Below are 21682 nucleotides of genomic sequence, written 5' to 3'. Positions count from 1 at the left end.
AAACAAAGTCGTAACTGGGAGAAAGCTTTTCTAACATTTTTTTTATCCACAAAACAGCTCAAGACTTTGTTTAAGTGGTATTGAGCTTGTTACCACTCGACTCAACAAACGTTAATATTTCGAAGAAAATTATCTTAGTGGTGTCAATTGCACCATCAATTGCAATTCGCTTTGCAACTAGACACCGTATAACTTGTTTAATTTATTGACATGTTTTGACTTAATTATTTTATTACATCTTTTTAAGGACTTGAGCAACAATTTTCAATGAGACTTAATTAAACAAGTCTATTTTCAAAGGAGTTTTAGCACGATTTACTTAGTTTATTTAAAGAGACACCGAATGTGAGTATCTCTTTTATTTCATGCATTATCAAGTGCTTAATTGAATTGAAACTTTAGTGGTTTTATTGGGTGATACTAACTATAGATTCACAAGTTTGATGTTGCCTATACATTAAAGACTTGGTTATCAATTTATAAACGAGACGAGAGAGCCTGATTTATGTTGATTTATAATGGATTACTCTTTAGGTAAAATTTTGCTAGCATAGGAACAAGTTTTGAGCTACATAATCAATTTTTTTGTTGATTGTTTTACTTTCCAATTCCAATTATATCTTTAATTGTAATTGACAGTACAATTAATCATAAACTCAAAACTTACAAATTAAATTAATGAAATGTTTTCTTTAACAACCCCATTACCACCTTTACATTATCAATGTTGATCGAGGCAAAATTGTAGATATTTTAATTAACGAGAGAAGCCGAATAAGTCTTAACTCATTTGGCATTAGTATTGTTGCCAATGCAGAAAAACATGGGTTTGAATACGCTAAAACGCATTATCCTCCTATTTAAGGGTTGGGGAGAGGCTATGGGTAATTTTAAATATTGTATCAAAAAGAGTAAATATAATAAGAATCTACAATGAGTTTAATGTTAAAAAAATTTTAATAAAAAAAAAAGATGAATATATTCGGGAGGTCCCTCTATTACCATAAAACAGACAAAAACATATGTAATTACATTAAAAAAAAAAGAAGTAAAAAGGTGATATGAAATATGGGAATATTTGGAGCCCTTAGTATCTAAATAACAAAGGGATGGTTCACATCCCCTTGTTGCTGCTCATTATCTGCAATTATGCACTTAAATTATCACTGTCTCAATCAAACATACATATAGTCTCAAAAAGGGAGCCAACATGATCCACTTGTTGGTCCCAATGTCCACTGTCCCAATTGGTGTGCTTTCAATTTGTCACTTTGTTTCATTCCACAAAGGGACAACTTGTGCACCATTGGATTAAGTCCTAAAACATTACCAAAAAAAATAAATATATTGTGGTGTTTCTTGCCTTGCAATGGCAAAAATGGGGGAACAGTGAAAAAAATTGCAAAATAATTTATATTTTCCATGCATTTAATCAATTTCCGTCAACATCTTTACTGGTAAAAGTGTGTAGACTCTTATATTAGGAGTCAATTTCTTCTATTAAAAAAATAGACAAGTTAGTCCCTATACGTTAGATTAAAGGGTAAATTAATTTTTATTAAAAATTTTATCCATTTGTACTGTTAAAAGTTGGTGTGACTGACGAAATAATCAAACAGTGACATGTGACTTGCCACGTGTACATTATGCTGATATATAAGGGTCAATTTTGAATAATAGAAATGGATGAAATTTTTAATAAAAAAGACTAATTTGCTCTTTGATCTATCTCATAGAGATCAATTTACCTATTTTTTAATAGATGAGATAAAATGCAAATCGATTTCTAATACATTAGCCCTTTTACCCTACTTGTTCTTAGTTTATTTTGATACCCTAAATGGTCCCTTCCTACATCAAATCAATCATTGTACACCTTAAATTCTATGATCGGAATCAATTGGAATATGCAATTTGAACATGAGAAAAAGCTCAAAATTTAATTAGTTATCTAATCTTATTCATACCATTTTCAAGCATACGTACAAAATGTTCATATATACCATATATGTACTTGAAAACAAACAATCGGGGAATCAACTCGAATGGTTGATTGATATTGATCTTTTGCCTTCGTCAAATGCCAACATTATAAAGATTTTGCAATTCAACATCCCATGTTGCAGCAGAAGGTGGTTGAATTTGCTGCATTTACGTATACAAGTTGTTGAATCCATATAATGAGATGTCATGGTGAGTAAAAGCATATATAGGATTGAAAACAAAGGAGTAAGGAAAGGAAGTTACATCGAGGCAGGACGAGTCGAGAAACGGCGTGTCAGAGACACAAACGGTTCCTCGAGCCACTGTTTCCGGATTGAAATGAAGATAACAAAAGGGCTTTGCCATATCTGAAGATATCCCATTCCCAACTCTTGGAAACACCTATTTAGAGCACAATTCCACCATTAGCAGTACAAAAAGTTATCAACAAATATAGAGAAGGGTAACAGTATCATAGAAGCTCCTATAGTAGAAGTCAGATTACATTTTGCCTCTCTGTGAAATTTTTAATAAAAAAATCAGTGTATGTTGACACCCTTTTTTGGATAAAACGGGGTCGACTTGGATTTTGAAAATGAAAACGGGAGTCGCCACCAATCTTTTATTAAGGTGTGATTGGATCACCTCGAAAAGCGGTCGTTTTTAATAAACGGTTTGATTTTATTAAAACAACAAGTTTGGTCCGCGAAATTCAGAAAACGGGTTCGGGAGTCGGTTACACACGAGGAAGGATTAGCACCCTCGATACGCCCAAAATTGGTACCTTAGTTGATTACTTAATGTCTTAATGTCGAAAATTGAAAACTTAGAAGAATTAAAAAAAAATACGATCCTTGTATTAAAACGTTGAAAATTTTCTGGAAAATGGGCATATTTCACATTATTCGAGAAAGAGAATCATATCCAGTAAGTTAGAATACAATGTCTCAAATTCCCAATACGTGAATGAATGCCAGAATTTTACTTATTTAAAAGATATTTTATTATCTCGGGTTTAGGAAAGGGATCATGCCCAGTAAGTTAGAACACGATCTTTTCTTAATTCCCGAGATCGTTTCAAAACTTGAGTTTGAAAAGATTAGTGTGTTTAGATTTATTGTGGAAATCGAAACCCAGTAAGTTAGGGTACGATCCTCTCGAATCTAAACAAAAAATATAATTTTTTAAACAAATTTTATTATCGAGTGAAATAAAAACATGAAGTCGTAGTAAAAAATGTGAAAGCAAATTACATTGTTATACATGACAAAATCATAATGAATACAAAAGTGTAAAAATGATACGAGCGATAGCAACAATATAAAATAAATAAAAGTCAAACCTACAATCATATAAAATAACAATATATATAAACAAATAAATTAAACATTCATTCAAAATAATAATGAAAATGAAATAAATAAATAATGAATACAATCAAAATTTAAAGGGATATATATATATTTATATGTATAGACAAAAAAAATAAAATATGTGTGTATTCATAAATTACAATATATATATGTAAAGTATACTTTAAAATATAAAAAATATGCATATAGATAAAAATATGTACACATATATATAGGTGTATAAAATTATGGAATATGAAAATAATGAAATGCATATATAAAGTAGGCGCATGAAAATATGTATGTACAAATTAAAATTTAAAAATAATGAAAATATACCTACGTATACAAATAAGTACGTTAATTTATATATATATGTTTAAAATATATTGAAAATATGTATGTATGTCTATGCAAATTAAGATATACAAAAACATATAAATACATACATATAAATATATATACTTATAAAAATAAAAATATGTATATGTATATAGATATATATAAAAAGAAATATGAGTATACGTATATATATTAAACAAATTATATGTAAAATATGTACATGTACATATACAAGCACTTATATGATAATAATAAGATATATATATTTAAAAATACATAAGTATATATGAATAGAGATATAAAAGTAACAACAATAATACCAATACTAATAATAGTAAAGATGATAATAATAATAATAATAATAATAATAATAAAGTTAACAAAAATTGACTAAATAATAAAATATGCTAAAAAGGGGCCTTAAATCGAAATGAAATAAAACATATAGGGCCAATTCGAAATAAAGGAAAACGAAAGGGATCCAATTGCGACGCGCGTAAAAAAGGGAAGGACCGAAACAGAAAATAAACCCAAAATCCCAAAACGCCGCACCTCAATGGACTAAAATAAAACAAAAATAAAATGTTAGGGCTAAATCAAAATAAAATAAAACAACAAAATAGGACCAAATTGAAACACACCGCGAATCAGAGGGACTGCGCGCATAAATTGCCCAAAAAACTAAAACACGCGGATCCTTCGGGTCGGGTCGGGCCGACGCGCGGATCCCCCTTTGCTAAAACGGCGCCGTTTTGTGTTTAGTATAAATAATAAGAAAAACCAAAAAAATCAAATCAGTTTCATCTTTAAAAAAAAACAGAGAGAGAGAGCTCTCTCCTCTCTCATCTTCCTCCCCAGAATCCGGCCGCCGGTCCGGCCCGGCCTCCGGCGTAGCACCGCCGCGTGCGGTGGCCGACGCCTCAAAATCAGATCTTTTTGATCCTAGTTCAAAGTTGAGTGCCTCTTAGGCACGGATCTGGGGCCGAATCTCGTGAAACAAAGGCCCAAAGACCCGAAAAAGGGCGAAACCGCTCGCCTTCCTCCACGTCCGGCGCGGTGCAGGTAAAAAAGGTAAAAAGCCTTCTCCTTTATTATTTTTCTTTATGTTTTCAAGTTAAAAATAAATAAATAAACTTGAAAGAAATAAAAACAGTAAGCAAAAGAAAAGATAAAACTGAGCAAAAAATGTTCAACCTTTTTCTTTCTGTTCTTTTATAAAAATCGAGGCCGAACCCCCCTTTTACAGTGTTCGGCTTTTGCCGAAAGAGAGAGAAAAAAATCCCAGAAAAAAGTCCCCCCATTTCGGTTTACAAATCATTTTTTATACCCGAAATAAAATAAAATAAAAATAAATTGATCTTTGCTATTGTCTCATGTGCCTTTGCTTGTTTCTCTCTGTTTGGCCTCTGTTTTTGCAGGAGTAGGTGCGGCGTCAAAGGCAGGAGTGAACGGCGTCGGCGCTGATGGGATGTGCGGCGATGGCAGAGCAGGGGTCAGAATGGTACGGCGCATGTGGAAGGGGCTAGGGTTCTGAAACCCTAGTCTTTGTTGGGTTTGGGCCATAATGTTTGGGCTTGTTTTGAATCGGGTTAGTATTTGGGTCTGGGTAGGTTTAGGTTAGTATAGGCCCAAGCGAAATTGGGCTTGTACAGCTGCCCCTCTTTGCTCGTTGTCGTGTAACGAGAACAGAGCAAAGACTAAGAAAGCCCAATTTTGCCCGATCTCGCCGAGTCTTGACCTCTCTTGACGATTCACTTCAAGTAGCTTTATTTCAACCCACAATCTTGTTGCTTCGATCCATTCGTCTGCATTTTAGAAAGATGCGTCTTATAGCTTCAATCCACTCTGTTGCAACTTCAGGGGGATGTGATTCATGGTTTTATTCTATTCCACTGCACCTTCAGGGAAATAAGACCTGATGCGATCTACTCTGCTGTAACCTCAGAGAGATAAGATCCTTTATTTTAATCCGCTCCACTGTAACTTCAGGGAGATAAGATCTGAAATTCTTTGGTCTGTTCCACTGTAATCTCAGGGAGATAAGACCTGATGTGATCTACTCTACTGTAACTTCAGAGAGATAAGATAATTTATTTTAATCTGCTCCACTGTAACTTCAGGGAGATTGGATTATCGACTTCAATTTGCTCCGCTGTAATCTCAGGGAGATAAGATTTCTGGCTTTAGTTTGCCCCACTGTGACTTCAGGGGGGCAAGATCAGTAATTTCCAACCTATTCCACTACAGGCCAGGGATATAGGACTTGTGGTTTGAATCCGCTTCCTTACACTTGAAGATAAGATTTGCTGTCTTTAATCTGCTCCGCTACGGCTTAGGGAGACAAAATCTGTAACCTTTAACCAGCTCCAATGCAACCGATGGAGGCAAGGCTTTGTTTTTGATCTGCTTTGCTGTTAATGCAGGAAGGCAAGATCTGCTTCTTTAACTAGCTCCACTGCAATCGATGGATGCAAGGCTTTGTTTTCGATCTGCTTCTTTAACCAGCTCCACTACAACCGAGAGAGGCAAGGTTTGTGTCTTCGACCTGCTTCACTGTCAATGCAGGAAGGCAAGATCCTTTGTCTTCAACCAGCTCTATCACAACCGAAATAGGCAAGGTTTGTGTCTTCGATCTGCTTCGCTGTCAATGTAGGAAGGCAAGATCTTTTGTCTTCAACCAGCTCCATCACAACCGAAAGAGGCAAGGTTTGTGTCTTCGATCTGCTTCGCTGTCAATGTAGGAAGGCAAGATCTTTTCTTTAACCAGCTCTATCACAACCGAAAGAGGCAAGGTTTGTGTCTTCGATCTGCTTCGCTGTCAATGTAGGAAGGCAAGATCTTTTGTCTTCAACCAGCTCTATCACAACCGAAAGAGGCAAGGTTTATGTCTTCGACCTGCTTCACTATCAATGCAGGAAGGCAAGATCTGTAACTTCATTGATCTGTCCCTTGGGGAACATGACCTGTATGTTCTATTTTATGAACCTAATTGTGCCTAGTGATTAGGATGACATAATCAGAATGAATCAAATGCTCCTAACTAGATATGTATGAATGACATTTGAATGAATGCAAAATGTCATGAAGATGATTCCTTAATGCTTAGGTTATCATCACGTAAAAACTTATTAAGGTTTTATCACTGACGTACTACAACGCCATTTTGCTCGTCTGGTATATCCAAAGAAACACTTAATCTGGTTGCCCCCCACTGTAAACCTTAACGTTTAATCTATTAGGGCACAAAATTTGTACCATCATTCTCCCACTACAATCCAAGGGTAGAAATATGGTTTTTCCTCAATCCTCTTTTATCACAATTCAAGGATATAGGATCTTAATCTTTCTGGTCCCCCTTACACCATTTCCAGGGTGTCGTTTCAAAGACTCATGCACAAATGAAGGCTCTCTTCTCCGAGGTAACCTCTTCCTATTGCCTAGTGATCATTGCTTGCTTGTTTATTTAAGCTTTTTCATTGACAGGACATCTTGTCATTTTGTTCAATCAATGCATTTGTCAACAAAATCCAAAGAGAAAGTCCAAACTTAGACTCTTCCTTCTCAAATTTCCAACCTTCAAATTTGGCATGTTCTAAACAATAGTCCTGTTTCAGGTTCCTGTATTATTTAGAAACTTTTCAGAGTAATATGCAAAACTTCCTTTGTGAAAGTTTTATTAGTCCATTAATCATTATTCCAATGCTTGCAAAAAAGGTCATAACAATGGATAAGAATAAAGTTGGTTCTGAGCATAGCTCGAAAGAACAAATTATCGAAAATAGTGAAGAAGGACAACAAAAGAATTAATTGGGAATGTATATCTTAGAAAGAAAGAAAAAGTATTCCAAGAACAACAAATAACATGAGAATTGGGTGCCCCAGATATCACAGCTTGGACTTCTCTATACAAACTTTCTGAAGACCCTTTTGAGTTGGACATGTGTTTAGGAGATCTACAATGCTCTGTCGATGCCCCCAAGATGTCGCCTATTCTTTCCTGTTGATTCAGGCATGGCAAGATCAACACATGCCTCAATATGAATAAAACTTGAGCAGCTTATATCACCTCATGCCCCATTTTGATCAGTATTTGAGCCGCCTCTTTCGGGTTTTCAACTCAAATCCCCTTTGGCCTAAGGTGCCCTTTGCGGGTTTTCCCCCTAGCCTCTCCATTTTTACTTTTTCATTTTTCATTTTTTTCATCATCTTCTTCTTCTTCTTCTTTTTTTTGAATCAAAGTGCCCTTTTGCAGGTTTTCCTTGGTCCTTCCTTCTTCTTTAAACGAAGTGTTTCTAGACTGGATCCGAGTTTATAGGATTAGCAATCTCACTCAGGATCAGTGCTCTTCTAAAAATGGTCTTCTTTACAACATAGGGACTTTCCTAGTTTGGCATTCATTTCCCTTTAGAATCCTTTCGTTAAGGAAGAATCTTTTTCAACATCCAGCCCTCTTGTGGAATTCTCTGAGACGAGCATGTTTATTATGGGCTCATATTATTTATTTATGGTACATCTGACCCTGATGAATAGCTTTTAACCCTTTTCCTAGGGCCAACTGATCACATTGCGATTGGATCCCTTCAACAAGCAACGAGGGGATTTTAATAGGTAGAACTACCTCAATCCTGTAAACCAAAAAGAGAAGTGTTGCCCCAATACCGATGTTCGACAAACAATGAGGGTAAATGGTAATTTCTCACGTCGATCCTCGTAAGTCTCAGTCATTTTCCTTCAATTTTTGATGTTCAACTCTAGGAACTTCAGTGACGAATCGTGGTGTCCACTTCTAAGCTAATTTGAGACTTCAGCTATCGTGCTATTGTTTAACCTCAATGCATTCTCCAATACTCTCTTCTCTGAAATTCTGTATCGGTATACGATGCCTTTAGCTCATGAAGTAGCCTCTCAAAATGAAACAATGCCCATTAGAAGTCTTCGATAATGGTGATGTCCATGCCCCATTGTGCTCAAAATTTGAGTCGTCCTTTTTCGGTTTTCAACTCAAAACCACTTTTGGTCAAAGCGCCCTTTGCGGGTTTTCGCCTTGGCCTCTCCTTTTTTCTTTTTCTATTTTGACTTTGATTTTTTGATTTTTTGATTTTTTGATTTTTTGAATTCATGAGATTAGGCAAGTTCTGGTCATGCTTTTCGACCAGAATCAATGTTATTCTAAAGTCTTCCACATAAGATCTTCCACTTTCATCTTGTATGTGAGAAACCTTCTTTGGTACCAGATTTCTTTCATAGAGCCCTTTTGGTACGCAACTACGACAGAAAAAATTTGGATCTCTATCTTTAATCAGGATAAAATCCAACAACATCTTGAAGGGATGGAAACTCAACTTCAAATGGGTAAAGCTATGCTGACTCAACGAGAGAGGCATTGCCCCGGCAAAGAATTGCATCGTTCGCACTGTAAATTTCTGACATCGTGCTGTTGTGCGGGTTTTATTATAAGAATCGAAGCATACCCTGGTATGATCATACAAAGACATCTTTGAATTTTTCGTCTCTGTAGGCAGGTCAATTCTAGTCTTCATCAAGCTCACAATTTCTAATGATTCACTGAGAGGTAGGATATGTTTATCCTTTTGTTTTACCATCCTCAACAAGTTTGGAGATAAGCTACGATCTGTGTCATCTTCAAAGTCGTGAGATCCCTCTAAACACATATCTCGCTCAAAAAGGAGGTTCTAAGTCTGTAGCAGTGTCATTCATGTCGTTGATATCCAGGGACCTATTGCAGGTACAAAATAATATATAAAGAATATATGAATTTAAGAATAATTATCTGCACAGTATGATTATGAATGAATGAAAGAATGATTTGGATGGAAGATTAAAAGAATAATCAATGAAAAAATATTAGTTCAAAAGATCGCAAAGATGCATTCCATTAAAATAATGACGTTCAGACATAAGCCTTTTTCACAAAAGACTTCTTGTTGCTCTAGGCTGAAAGCAACAAGTGTGTTTTGAATATTACTCTGAGTAAGCTCTAAATACTACAAAGGTTTCTTTAGAACACTCCCAGGTTTATAAGGGCGAACATCTAATAAGATCCCTTCTTCAGTTGCTTGTGCATTGCATTCACCCCACTCGTCAATTATGATTGGGTAATGGATTTTCCGCAGTGGAGGAATCATCAAATTTAACGATGCCCATACTGATAAGCCTTTCAACCAGTTTCTTAAAGGCAATGCAGTTTTCTATGGAATGCCCCGTATTTTCTCGCATGATACTCGCATTGTGCATTCGCATCGTGCCATTTGGGGTACGGAGGCTGTGGCGGTTTCGTGTAGAGAGGGGCGACAATACGTGCGTTGAATAAGCTTTGATACAACTCCTTATATGACATCGGAATCGGCGTGAATTGAAGGTTCTCAGTGCCTTGCTTCACATACGATTCTTGTCTAGATGAACCTTGCTGACTAGTAATCACCTTTCTTGGCTGTGCAATCGATTTGTTGTAGGTGTTCACATTGCTCACCTCATTTTCCTTCTTCTTTAAGTCTGACCTCCTATTATTTTCTCCAGCATCAATCTTTCCACTTCTCACGGCACTTTCAATCATTTCACCGCTCATGACTATGTCTGAAAAACTCTTCGAAGCACTTCCTAACATGTGGGTGATGAACGGGGCCTTCAATGTGTTGATGAAGAGCATCGTCATTTCTTTCTCTAGGAGTGGCGGCTGAACTTGGATAGCGACCTCCCTCCACCTTTGTGCGTATTGCCTAAAACTTTCATTAGGCTTTTTCTCCATATTTTGAAGGGTAATTCTGTCAAGGACCATATCAGCTACATGACTGTATTGTTTCATAAAGGCTTGTGCTAAATCCCTCCAAGAGCTAATCTGGATACGCGTCAATTGATTGTACCACTTAGACGCTGCCCCTGTGAGGCTATCTTGAAAGCAGTGTATGAGCAGTTGGTCGTTGTTGACGTATCCGGCCATACGCCTACAGAACATAGTAATATGAGCTTCTGGGCAGCTGGTCCCATTATATTTCTCGAACTCCGGCATCTTAAATTTGTAAGGAAGTACCAAATCCGGAACTAAACTCAGATCTTTCGCATCTATTCCCCGATAGCCGTCGATACTTTCTATCGCCCTAAACTTCTCTTCAATCCATTTCCATTTCTCCTCAAACTGCTTTGGTAACTCCTCCTTCATCTTGTCTTTCTCCGCTACTTCATCGAAGTCCGGGACAACCAGATTATCGTCAGGACTAGGACCAGATCTGCCCTGAAGGTTCTTCGGTATTGAAGCGTCACCTTGAAAGTGCTGAGGCCTAATCGAAACAGAAGATCTTCGTGGATGTGGTTCAATCTGTACTTGCGCTTGCGGAGGCGTGTATCCTGGAGAAAAAAGTGGCTCATCATTGTTTCCTTCTTCATCGCAAACCACAGGATTTTTCCCTTTATCCACTCTCTTGGTTATTAATTGCGTCAATTTAGTCATTAGTTCATCCTGAGACTCCTTCATCTTTTGTGCCATGTCTTTCTGGATCTTTTCCATATGTTCTTTCATTTGCACCTGTAACTGGTCTTGCATCTCTTTTTGCGTTTGCTCCAGTTTCTCTAATCTTTGATCCATTTCTTTGGCTTTGCGACGAGTACCGTAAGGATGTTTGGTTGATTGGTTTTCCAGATTAGCTGAAATAATTTTACATAATTAGGGTCACTTCGTGAAAATCTAATGCATATGATGCAATGTAATGCAAATGCATGAAATGAACGCCTAAAGAGACGTTGATTCTGATTCAATTACATTTAGGAAACTTTTCTAGAAAGCAAATTCCCTTACATAAAACGGATACATGTACGACCTCACCCTCATATTCCAAGAAACAACATCGATTTTTTTCTTCATCCGCATGTTTGAGGTGATCTCACCAATAGATGCCATTGCTAGCTCATTTTCTTGATCCTGGTTGCGATCCATCATCTGCCCATCTTCATAAGGCTCGTCAGCTTGTTGAAGGCTTTTGGACAATCGTCTCGAATCCCCAGGCCACCAAGCAAGGTCACGAACTCTTCCATCGCCATTCTTGTGTTTCTCAGAATATGTTTGAGAAGTCGTATTGTTTTCCACTTTATCAAGGAATTCGTATTCCATGACAAGCTTTCTAATTTAGTAATTGGATTTGAATCTATATCTCTTTCCTAAGATGCAAATGCAATGTAATGCAATCATAATCAAAACACAACGAGAAGGGTTAGTACAAAACATAAGCAAGCACAGAAAACAAAAAGTACCTAATCGGGTAGATACTAGGGGTTTGGAGTGGCTCTACCTAGGTTAAGTTCCTAAGTCTACTATATGAGGGTTGGTTCTAAAGTAAGGGTACCCGAACCAGCAGATTCCTCGATCCTCACCCATTATAGGCTCATACGGACTGAGTTCAGTTCAGGGGAATACATTTCCCTATGGCCATGCGGAGATGAAAATCTCACGAAGACATAGGTACGGATGTATCCCGAAAGCGATTCACTATCCCATGCGGAGGTGAAAACCTCACGAAGGCGTAGCTTCTCACTCCCACTTAAAAAGGGTGTGACCAACGGTCATGCAATGCAATGTGCAAAAATAAATCTGAACTTAAACACAGCAATTATGAATCACAATGACGAAGATCATAATAAAGATAAATAAAAATACAATGAAAGGATCGTATATTTAAACTAAGTTTTTTATTTTTTGACAAAAGGACAAAAAGTAATCAACTCATGGCTTGACTCTCGTGTTTCCTCCCCAGCGGAGTCGCCAAGCTGTTGACACCCTTTTTTGGATAAAACGGGGTCGACTTGGATTTTGAAAATGAAAACGGGAGTCGCCACCAATCTTTTATTAAGGTGTGATTGGATCACCTCGAAAAGCGGTCGTTTTTAATAAACGGTTTGATTTTATTAAAACAACAAGTTTGGTCCGCGAAATTCAGAAAACGGGTTCGGGAGTCGGTTACGCACGAGGAAGGATTAGCACCCTCGATACGCCCAAAATTGGTACCTTAGTTGATTACTTAATGTCTTAATGTCGAAAATTGAAAACTTAGAAGAATTAAAAAAAAATACGATCCTTGTATTAAAACGTTGAAAATTTTTAGGAAAATGGGCATATTTCACATTATTCGAGAAAGAGAATCATATCCAGTAAGTTAGAATACAATGTCTCAAATTCCCAATACGTGAATGAATGCCAGAATTTTACTTATTTAAAAGATATTTTATTATCTCGGGTTTAGGAAAGGGATCATGCCCAGTAAGTTAGAACACGATCTTTTCTTAATTCCCGAGATCGTTTCAAAACTTGAGTTTGAAAAGATTAGTGTGTTTAGATTTATTGTGGAAATCGAAACCCAGTAAGTTAGGGTACGATCCTCTCGAATCTAAACAAAAAATATAATTTTTTTAAACAAATTTTATTATCGAGTGAAATAAAAACATGAAGTCGTAGTAAAAAATGTGAAAGCAAATTACATTGTTATACATGACAAAATCATAATGAATACAAAAGTGTAAAAATGATACGAGCGATAGCAACAATATAAAATAAATAAAAGTCAAACCTACAATCATATAAAATAACAATATATATAAACAAATAAATTAAACATTCATTCAAAATAATAATGAAAATGAAATAAATAAATAATGAATACAATCAAAATTTAAAGGGATATATATATATTTATATGTATAGACAAAAAAAATAAAATATGTGTGTATTCATAAATTACAATATATATATGTAAAGTATACTTTAAAATATAAAAAATATGCATATAGATAAAAATATGTACACATATATATAGGTGTATAAAATTATGGAATATGAAAATAATGAAATGCATATATAAAGTAGGCGCATGAAAATATGTATGTACAAATTAAAATTTAAAAATAATGAAAATATACCTACGTATACAAATAAGTACGTTAATTTATATATATATGTTTAAAATATATTGAAAATATGTATGTATGTCTATGCAAATTAAGATATACAAAAACATATAAATACATACATATAAATATATATACTTATAAAAATAAAAATATGTATATGTATATAGATATATATAAAAAGAAATATGAGTATACGTATATATATTAAACAAATTATATGTAAAATATGTACATGTACATATACAAGCACTTATATGATAATAATAAGATATATATATTTAAAAATACATAAGTATATATGAATAGAGATATAAAAGTAACAACAATAATACCAATACTAATAATAGTAAAGATGATAATAATAATAATAATAATAATAATAATAATAATAATAAAGTTAACAAAAATTGACTAAATAATAAAATATGCTAAAAAGGGGCCTTAAATCGAAATGAAATAAAACATATAGGGCCAATTCGAAATAAAGGAAAACGAAAGGGATCCAATTGCGACGCGCGTAAAAAAGGGAAGGACCGAAACAGAAAATAAACCCAAAATCCCAAAACGCCGCACCTCAATGGACTAAAATAAAACAAAAATAAAATGTTAGGGCTAAATCAAAATAAAATAAAACAACAAAATAGGACCAAATTGAAACACACCGCGAATCAGAGGGACTGCGCGCATAAATTGCCCAAAAAACTAAAACACGCGGATCCTTCGGGTCGGGTCGGGCCGACGCGCGGATCCCCCTTTGCTAAAACGGCGCCGTTTTGTGTTTAGTATAAATAATAAGAAAAACCAAAAAAATCAAATCAGTTTCATCTTTAAAAAAAAAACAGAGAGAGAGAGCTCTCTCCTCTCTCATCTTCCTCCCCAGAATCCGGCCGCCGGTCCGGCCCGGCCTCCGGCGTAGCACCGCCGCGTGAGGTGGCCGACGCCTCAAAATCAGATCTTTTTGATCCTAGTTCAAAGTTGAGTGCCTCTTAGGCACGGATCTGGGGCCGAATCTCGTGAAACAAAGGCCCAAAGACCCGAAAAAGGGCGAAACCGCTCGCCTTCCTCCACGTCCGGCGCGGTGCAGGTAAAAAAGGTAAAAAGCCTTCTCCTTTATTATTTTTCTTTATGTTTTCAAGTTAAAAATAAATAAATAAACTTGAAAGAAATAAAAACAGTAAGCAAAAGAAAAGATAAAACTGAGCAAAAAATGTTCAACCTTTTTCTTTCTGTTCTTTTATAAAAATCGAGGCCGAACCCCCCCTTTTACAGTGTTCGGCTTTTGCCGAAAGAGAGAGAAAAAAATCCCAGAAAAAAGTCCCCCCATTTCGGTTTACAAATCATTTTTTATACCCGAAATAAAATAAAATAAAAATAAATTGATCTTTGCTATTGTCTCCTGTGCCTTTGCTTGTTTCTCTCTGTTTGGCCTCTGTTTTTACAGGAGTAGGTGCGGCGTCAAAGGCAGGAGTGAACGGCGTCGGCGCTGATGGGATGTGCGGCGATGGCAGAGCAGGGGTCAGAATGGTACGGCGCATGTGGAAGGGGCTAGGGTTCTGAAACCCTAGTCTTTGTTGGGTTTGGGCCATAATGTTTGGGCTTGTTTTGAATCGGGTTAGTATTTGGGTCTGGGTAGGTTTAGGTTAGTATAGGCCCAAGCGAAATTGGGCTTGTACAGTGTATTTTTTTATCTAACAGAGATTAATTTACCCATTTTTAGAATATAGAGGGGTAAAATGTAATCCAATTTCTAGTACAAGTACCTCTATGGTACTTTTACCTATATATAGATAACTGTTGATTTTGCCTTACATCCTCATTGGCAAAAGAGTTGTCAGTGTTAAAATCAAGCCTTGGATTTACAGCAGCTATTTTCATTGATAAGTACTGCAGATTATGAACAAAGAGGAACACAATTAAGATCATACATACATACATACATAATGAAGAAATTTATAGGGTTTTTAGTGTAAGACCTCAACTTGGTGTTGAAGCGATTGAACATAATTGATAATTTCATCAAGCATTCCAGCTTTACCAGTGATATTATTACATCCTGGAACTAAATTTTGCAGATACTTCAGTCTTTCACTAATTTTCTCCCTTCTAACCTGCATCCAAACATAAATCAACCCTATCGTAAAGACGTTTATATTAGAAGTTATATTACAATTTGTCCCTCTATTTAAAAAATAAAAAAAATTAGGTCATGTATATTAGATTAAAAAATAAATTGATTATTCTCTTCAAATTTTCATCTATTTCTATTGTTAAAAATTAGTTCCTTACGTCAACATAAAATATATATATGGACACATAACATGTGATAATTTGGCTGTTTTGTCATCCATACTAATTTTTAACCTCAAAAATAAATGAAAGTGTTGAAATAACCGGTTTAATTACTTTTTAATTTAACCTACAAGATTAATTAATATATTTTTTTAAGTAAATAGATAAAAACGCAATCTACCTATGCTTATGTATGTATGTTTTCCAACTCACTCTCTCAGCTAAGCTGTGACTGTCAGTGGCTTGACCACGACGTGCTCGGACATGAATGTAATCAGGTTTTTGAACCTCAGAAACCTTTGAATTTGCCTTGTAACTATTGCTTTTAATGGTGGTGCTTGGTGGACCTGTAATTTTTGACTCTTTTTCTTCTTCTTCTTCACAAGCTTTGATCTTCTTGGTGGAACCATCTACCACCACAGCCTAAAAGATCAACCAAAAAGACAAATTCCCAATTTAATGATTTTTTTAAAGAAAAAAAAAACCCAACATGACATCCTTTGAAACCATGGTCTTGTTTCGGTTCTAGTCACAAATCAGAGGATTTCTTTGGTTTTTTTTTGTAAGCACATTACCTTTGAGTTTTGCAGCTTATCAGCTTTCCTTTTCTTGTAGCTCTCTCTTACAACGGATGAACCCATATTCTCCGCCGCCTCGGAGGCTGCTACGGCTGCCGGTACGGGTGGTTGACGGCTAGACGTCCTGGAAATGGCGTAATCTATATTGAAACTCGGTTCATTACCGTACTCACGTGGCTGAAACCCCAAAGTAGCCATTTCAAGCTTCCCAAACTCAGACCAGGAAGGTTCTTTGCCTTCCCGAGTTAGCACCGAGTCATCACTCATTAAACCATCATGGAAGCTATGGACATGAGTGGATTGAGTCGAAATCACTCCACTTAACTCGTTGAAATAACTTTGTTCTTTCACTGTCATGTCGGAACATTGTAATATCTCCGGCAATGCTCTGTTCATGTCAAATTCTCGGAATCGAAAACAGAAAAAAAAAGGAAGAAGCGAAAGTTAATGAAAAAAATGGTGATAGTAATAGGAAAGGATAATAGTCTATAATATATATTGTTGAAGACAAAGAAGGTTAGGCAAGTTGGCTATTTGAATTCATGGCTAACATGAGTTCATTGTCAAGGATACTACCATATATCACTAGCTCATGATGATATATAAATATGTATATATATATATATAGGCAATAAGCACTCCAACATTTGAAAAAAAAAATCAAATCCATTTAACCTCTCCCAACATTTTGCACCAAATTTGAGCCCTGAACTTGATCAAAGAGCTTCGTTAATCAAAATTATTATTTGATCAGAGATAAATTAGGTGAAAAAAGTTTGTAGGGATTTAATTAATATTTTTGAAAAAGTTTGAGGGCTTATAGTATATTAAGCCATATACATATACAAGTTTTTGTTTTCGAGTTTAGTTGAGTTAGTGTTACCAATTAACAGAGTTTCAATTCAGTTAAAAAATTAATAAGAACTCAATTTTTGTTTAGAGTAGTTAATATTATTATAAGAGTATTTTCGTCTTTTAATTTTTTTTATGTAAAATCTAGAAATATGTACTCGTGACAAAAGAATTCTAGTTTTATTTTTTTATATAAATATATTTATACATTGTGCCAACATATATAATTTTCAGTGAATAAAAGTAAAAAAAATCATGGAGGCCTCTGTATTAGAAGTCGGATTGCATTTTCCTCTCTACTAAAAAATGAATAAATTAATCCATATTTATCATATTAAAGAACAAACTGATCTTTCTATTAAAAATTCTATCCATTACTACTATTAACAATACAAATAAATTTAAAATTTTAACAAAAATAATCGATTTACGTTTTAATTTACCATATAAAAATTAATTTATCTAATTTTAAATAATTAATATTTAGCACAATATCCTTGATACTACTTTTATCAATGAAAGATTTTTATTTAATGCCAAAGGGAAAGAGATAATCAGGTATAATGGAAATTAACGGAAGATAATAAGATTTGGTACTTTAATTAAGTTTTAATATTTAATTTAGTATTCAAGTTTTTTTCTAATATTTTTATTCGGGTCGGGTTTAGGTAAAATTTTCAGTCCAATTTTACGGCTCAAGTCTAGAAAATGGGTCTAAAATTCTATTGGAGCCCAGCCCATGATCACCTCTAGGTTCAAGCAACTATTCGACGATTGGTACAATGGATCAAGATCCATAGACAAGTTGAAAAACATATCTTAAATTCAAGTCAATCTCACAATTAATGTCAGAGATCGGAGAAAAAAAATGTTTGGATTTTGATTCATAGATTCGTGTTGCTTAAAGTTGTTTCATGAAAAAATAAGTAAACATTAGACGAGAGAGGGAATGAGAGTTTTTTTATTGGTACATGAGATGCAAATAGAGAGGGCCATACAACAACAATTTTAACAACTCAATGACTTAAATAAAAACTTTTGAATAATTAAATAAACATTTTGTAAGTTTTTAAAATCAAATGACCAAATAGTACAGTTTTTATACTTAATATTCTATTTTTCTACTCTATCCTATGTAAAACTCTAGACGGATCCCACATTGGCAGAGCATGGGAGAGACTTGGACTATATAAAGGGGTAGCAACACTTAAATGATAAGAGGTCTTTTAGGGGTGTATGAGTGCCCAAAGTAGATAATATTTTACTTTAATCTAAATAATCTTTAAATATATTTTAACAAATAATTTAATAGGTTTCAACTTTCATCATATATTTTGAAATATGAATTATTATTTTCATTAAATTTCTCACATAATGAGAATTTATATTTTAAGATTAAAAAATAATTTGTTGTTCATATATTTCTTGGATAATTCTATTATATTTGAAGTTCTTATGTTGCAATAACAACAACAAATGCATTTCAAATTTATGGACTCCATGTGCAAGTGGAATTTAATTTAGGATAGTGGTTATTTATTTAATGGGACAAAATATAAAATAATAAAAAATTATATTAAAAATAAATAAATAATGGGAAAAAATTGGGGCAGAGAGCCATATAATGTCTCCATAACCAAAGGCTGTGGGCTTTGGGGCCCACTGACATGACCTCCACGTGGGCTTCTCCGCTGCACCAAAAAACGGCTTCTTTTCTTTAGTGACATATTAGGGTTAATTCATCAAACATCTCCAAACTTCAATCCAAATTTTAAATTGGTCCATAAAATTCAAATATTTTATTTTGAATCCTCATAATATCAGTATTGCACCAATCAAGTCTTCTTGCCAGCTTAACTATTAATTTTGTCATAAATTATGGTTTTAAAATTATATTAGCGGTAAAGCTACGAATTTTGTATTAAAAGAGTTGAGATAAAATTATAATTTTTTTTAGGGTTACAGCTAGAAATTTTATAATAAAAGAGCCTGAATTTAAGATGTCAAAATTTTAAATTTGTTTATATTTTAAAAAAATCAATATTCTTTTAAGTTTCATTTTTGTATCCTTTTATATATATAGGCTCGACCTTAGGGTAGTTTGGAAGTGTGACTGCCTAAGGTCTAGGGTTGGAAGGGGTTCAAAATTTTTTTCCAGCTTTTAACAAGGAAAAAAATCTTCAGGAAAAGAAAAAGGGCCCCGATTTTATTATTTTATTACTAGTATATGTTTTTATTTTATTGTATTACATTTTATAATTTTTTTTAAAAAAAAAGGTCTTAATTTATTGTTTTGCCTAGGGCCCAAAAATATCAAGAATGGGCCTATATATATATATAAGATTTTATTTGAGTTGGTGTCATAATTCAATCATACAATAACTTAGTTGAGAAATAATAATTTTTTTTACAAAATAATAAATATAATTATGACAACATATTATTATTTTATATATGTAAAAATCAATTTAAACCCAAAATATCTCACACTTAGAAAGATTTAAAAAGATTTACCATTAACTTAAAAGCATTAATTTTACCATTTCAACTAAATTCGAGTATTGAAATTCTAACAATGAAGGCTACTCCATCGTCACTAAAAACGAGGGCCTTCCACCTCATCCCATCTCTCTTTATTTGTTATTAGTAGGGATAATATAATTTTTGGGACTTGAACTTGATAATTAAGCTTGCTTTGATTCTCGAATTTGGCAACTAAATCTATTTTAGTCATCAAACTTGGATTCAGTCAAGATTTGATGATATGACTAGTGTTACTAAAATAAGACCAAATTGGATGGACTGAGAACTGATCAATATATCAAACAAAAGGGTTGAACCGATTGACACGAAAACTACTTAAAATTGGTAAAAATAAAAAAACGAGGACAAAAATTTATAGTTAAACATGTTCAATTAGTTTAATGTTTTTTTTTATTTCTTAATTTTTTATATTATTATTAATATTTAATTATTTATGATCTAGCGATTGAACCGGTCTAACTAGTTAAATCGAGAACTGGTGGTTCAACCATTGTCCGGTCATTAAAACACTGAACATGGCACTTTGAGATTGTACCACATCATTGCTTTGTAAATTTTCAAGCGATGATGTGGTACGGCCTTAAAGTGTCATATCATTAAAGTTTTTGTATTTTTAAGTTTAGAGAGTAACATAGGCCTAACTCTCAAGTTCAAGTGCCAAAGTCTATAAAGAAAAATACAGATACCAAAACAAAACTAGTTACCAAATTCAGGGGCCAAAAATTATATTAACCATTATTGGTATTATTTTGTTTCTGTTTTATATATGCATATATCCAACTTGCATACACTTGCATACACTTGCAAAACTAAGACCATAGACCCATAACAAAGGGGAGGCAAATGGCCTAATGGGACCTCTCCTCATCTCTCCTTTCCATTTCTTTTCTTCCATCAATTTTTCTTTGGTCTTCATCAATATCAATAAATAAAAATATATGTGAAATTACAAATATTCCATATTTAGTTGTATGTGTATATATATATATATATGTAGGAGTAAAGATTTTTTTTTTTGAATTACAGTAATAAGGTAAAGCCCAAATAATGAACGAGACTAGAGTGACTCAAACTCAAGTCATACTTAGGGCGATGAATACCTTTAACCATCAGGTCATCACATGAGATTTAGAGGAATGATTATTATTACATATATAGCATTAAAGATTAATATAACAATGGGTTCCAAAAATTGGAAACTTGTAATTTTAGCCTCCTATAAATCATCAATTTGTAAATTAATACAAGAGAAAATTATGTTTTAATCTCTTAAAAATGAAAAATCATAAATTAATACACGATAAAATTTATATGTAACATCTCAAAAATTTATAATTCAATTTTGATCCCTAAAAAATTTCCTAAATTCGGAGTTTGGGGATATTTGGATACTCTTTGTCTCATGTTTGTTCCATCCACATGCATGTTGAGATATTATTTATAAAACCATATAAAGGACGAATGGATGATATCCAATCTCCATTTTCTTATATCCATCCACTCCTTTAACATCAAAGAAGTTGAATAATTAAATTATATAATTTTATGATAGCTGAAATCCAATTTAATCATTTTAATAGTTTATATATTTATAATTTTTAAAAGATTAAATTAAAATTTATTGTTTTGGGCTTAAAGTACAATTTCTCGTTTTAAGGGGGACAAACCCTGTTAACCCTCCTCCCACAGCCTTTGTCTATACTAAACTCGACACTCAATGGTGTTAAAATACTTCAACAAAAAAAATTATATTCTTAAAAATATTTCTTTTCATATCTATTTGGGGAAGTAATAAAAATCCCATCATTTTCAAATACAAAAGCATCTTAC

General features: G+C 33.9%; 1 protein-coding gene across 1 annotated transcript; it reads right to left on the bottom strand.

Annotated features, from left to right (window-relative positions):
* Positions 1–1932: 1932 nt before the first annotated feature.
* On the bottom strand, positions 1933–17053 carry LOC107927867 (transcription factor bHLH63). The gene is made up of 6 exons (XM_016858991.2): positions 16454–17053; positions 16092–16301; positions 15563–15697; positions 15399–15473; positions 2248–2385; positions 1933–2145 (listed from the first exon to the last, which is right to left on the bottom strand). The coding sequence occupies exons 1-6, from the start codon at positions 16850–16852 to the stop codon at positions 2077–2079; spliced, it is 1026 nt and encodes a 341-aa protein (XP_016714480.2). The 5' UTR covers positions 16853–17053; the 3' UTR covers positions 1933–2076.
* Between the last annotated feature and the right edge of the window lie 4629 nt (positions 17054–21682).

Source organism: Gossypium hirsutum, chromosome A03, assembly GCF_007990345.1.
Source record: "Gossypium hirsutum isolate 1008001.06 chromosome A03, Gossypium_hirsutum_v2.1, whole genome shotgun sequence".
Taxonomy (NCBI): Eukaryota; Viridiplantae; Streptophyta; class Magnoliopsida; order Malvales; family Malvaceae; genus Gossypium; species Gossypium hirsutum.
This window is presented reverse-complemented; position numbering and strand designations above follow the sequence as displayed.

Bases quoted from the DNA above. Each gene is read 5' to 3' on its own strand.
- LOC107927867 (XM_016858991.2), bottom strand. From the start codon at position 16,852: ATGAACAGAGCATTGCCGGAGATATTACAATGTTCCGACATGACAGTG. The intron at 15,698-16,091 runs GTGAGTTGGAAA...GTTTGGATGCAG, and splicing joins GTCACAGCTTAGCTGAGAGA to GTTAGAAGGGAGAAAATTAG. The intron at 2,386-15,398 runs GTAAGGCAAAAT...TGCTCTAAATAG, and splicing joins ACTCTTTTGCCAATGAGGAT to GTGTTTCCAAGAGTTGGGAA.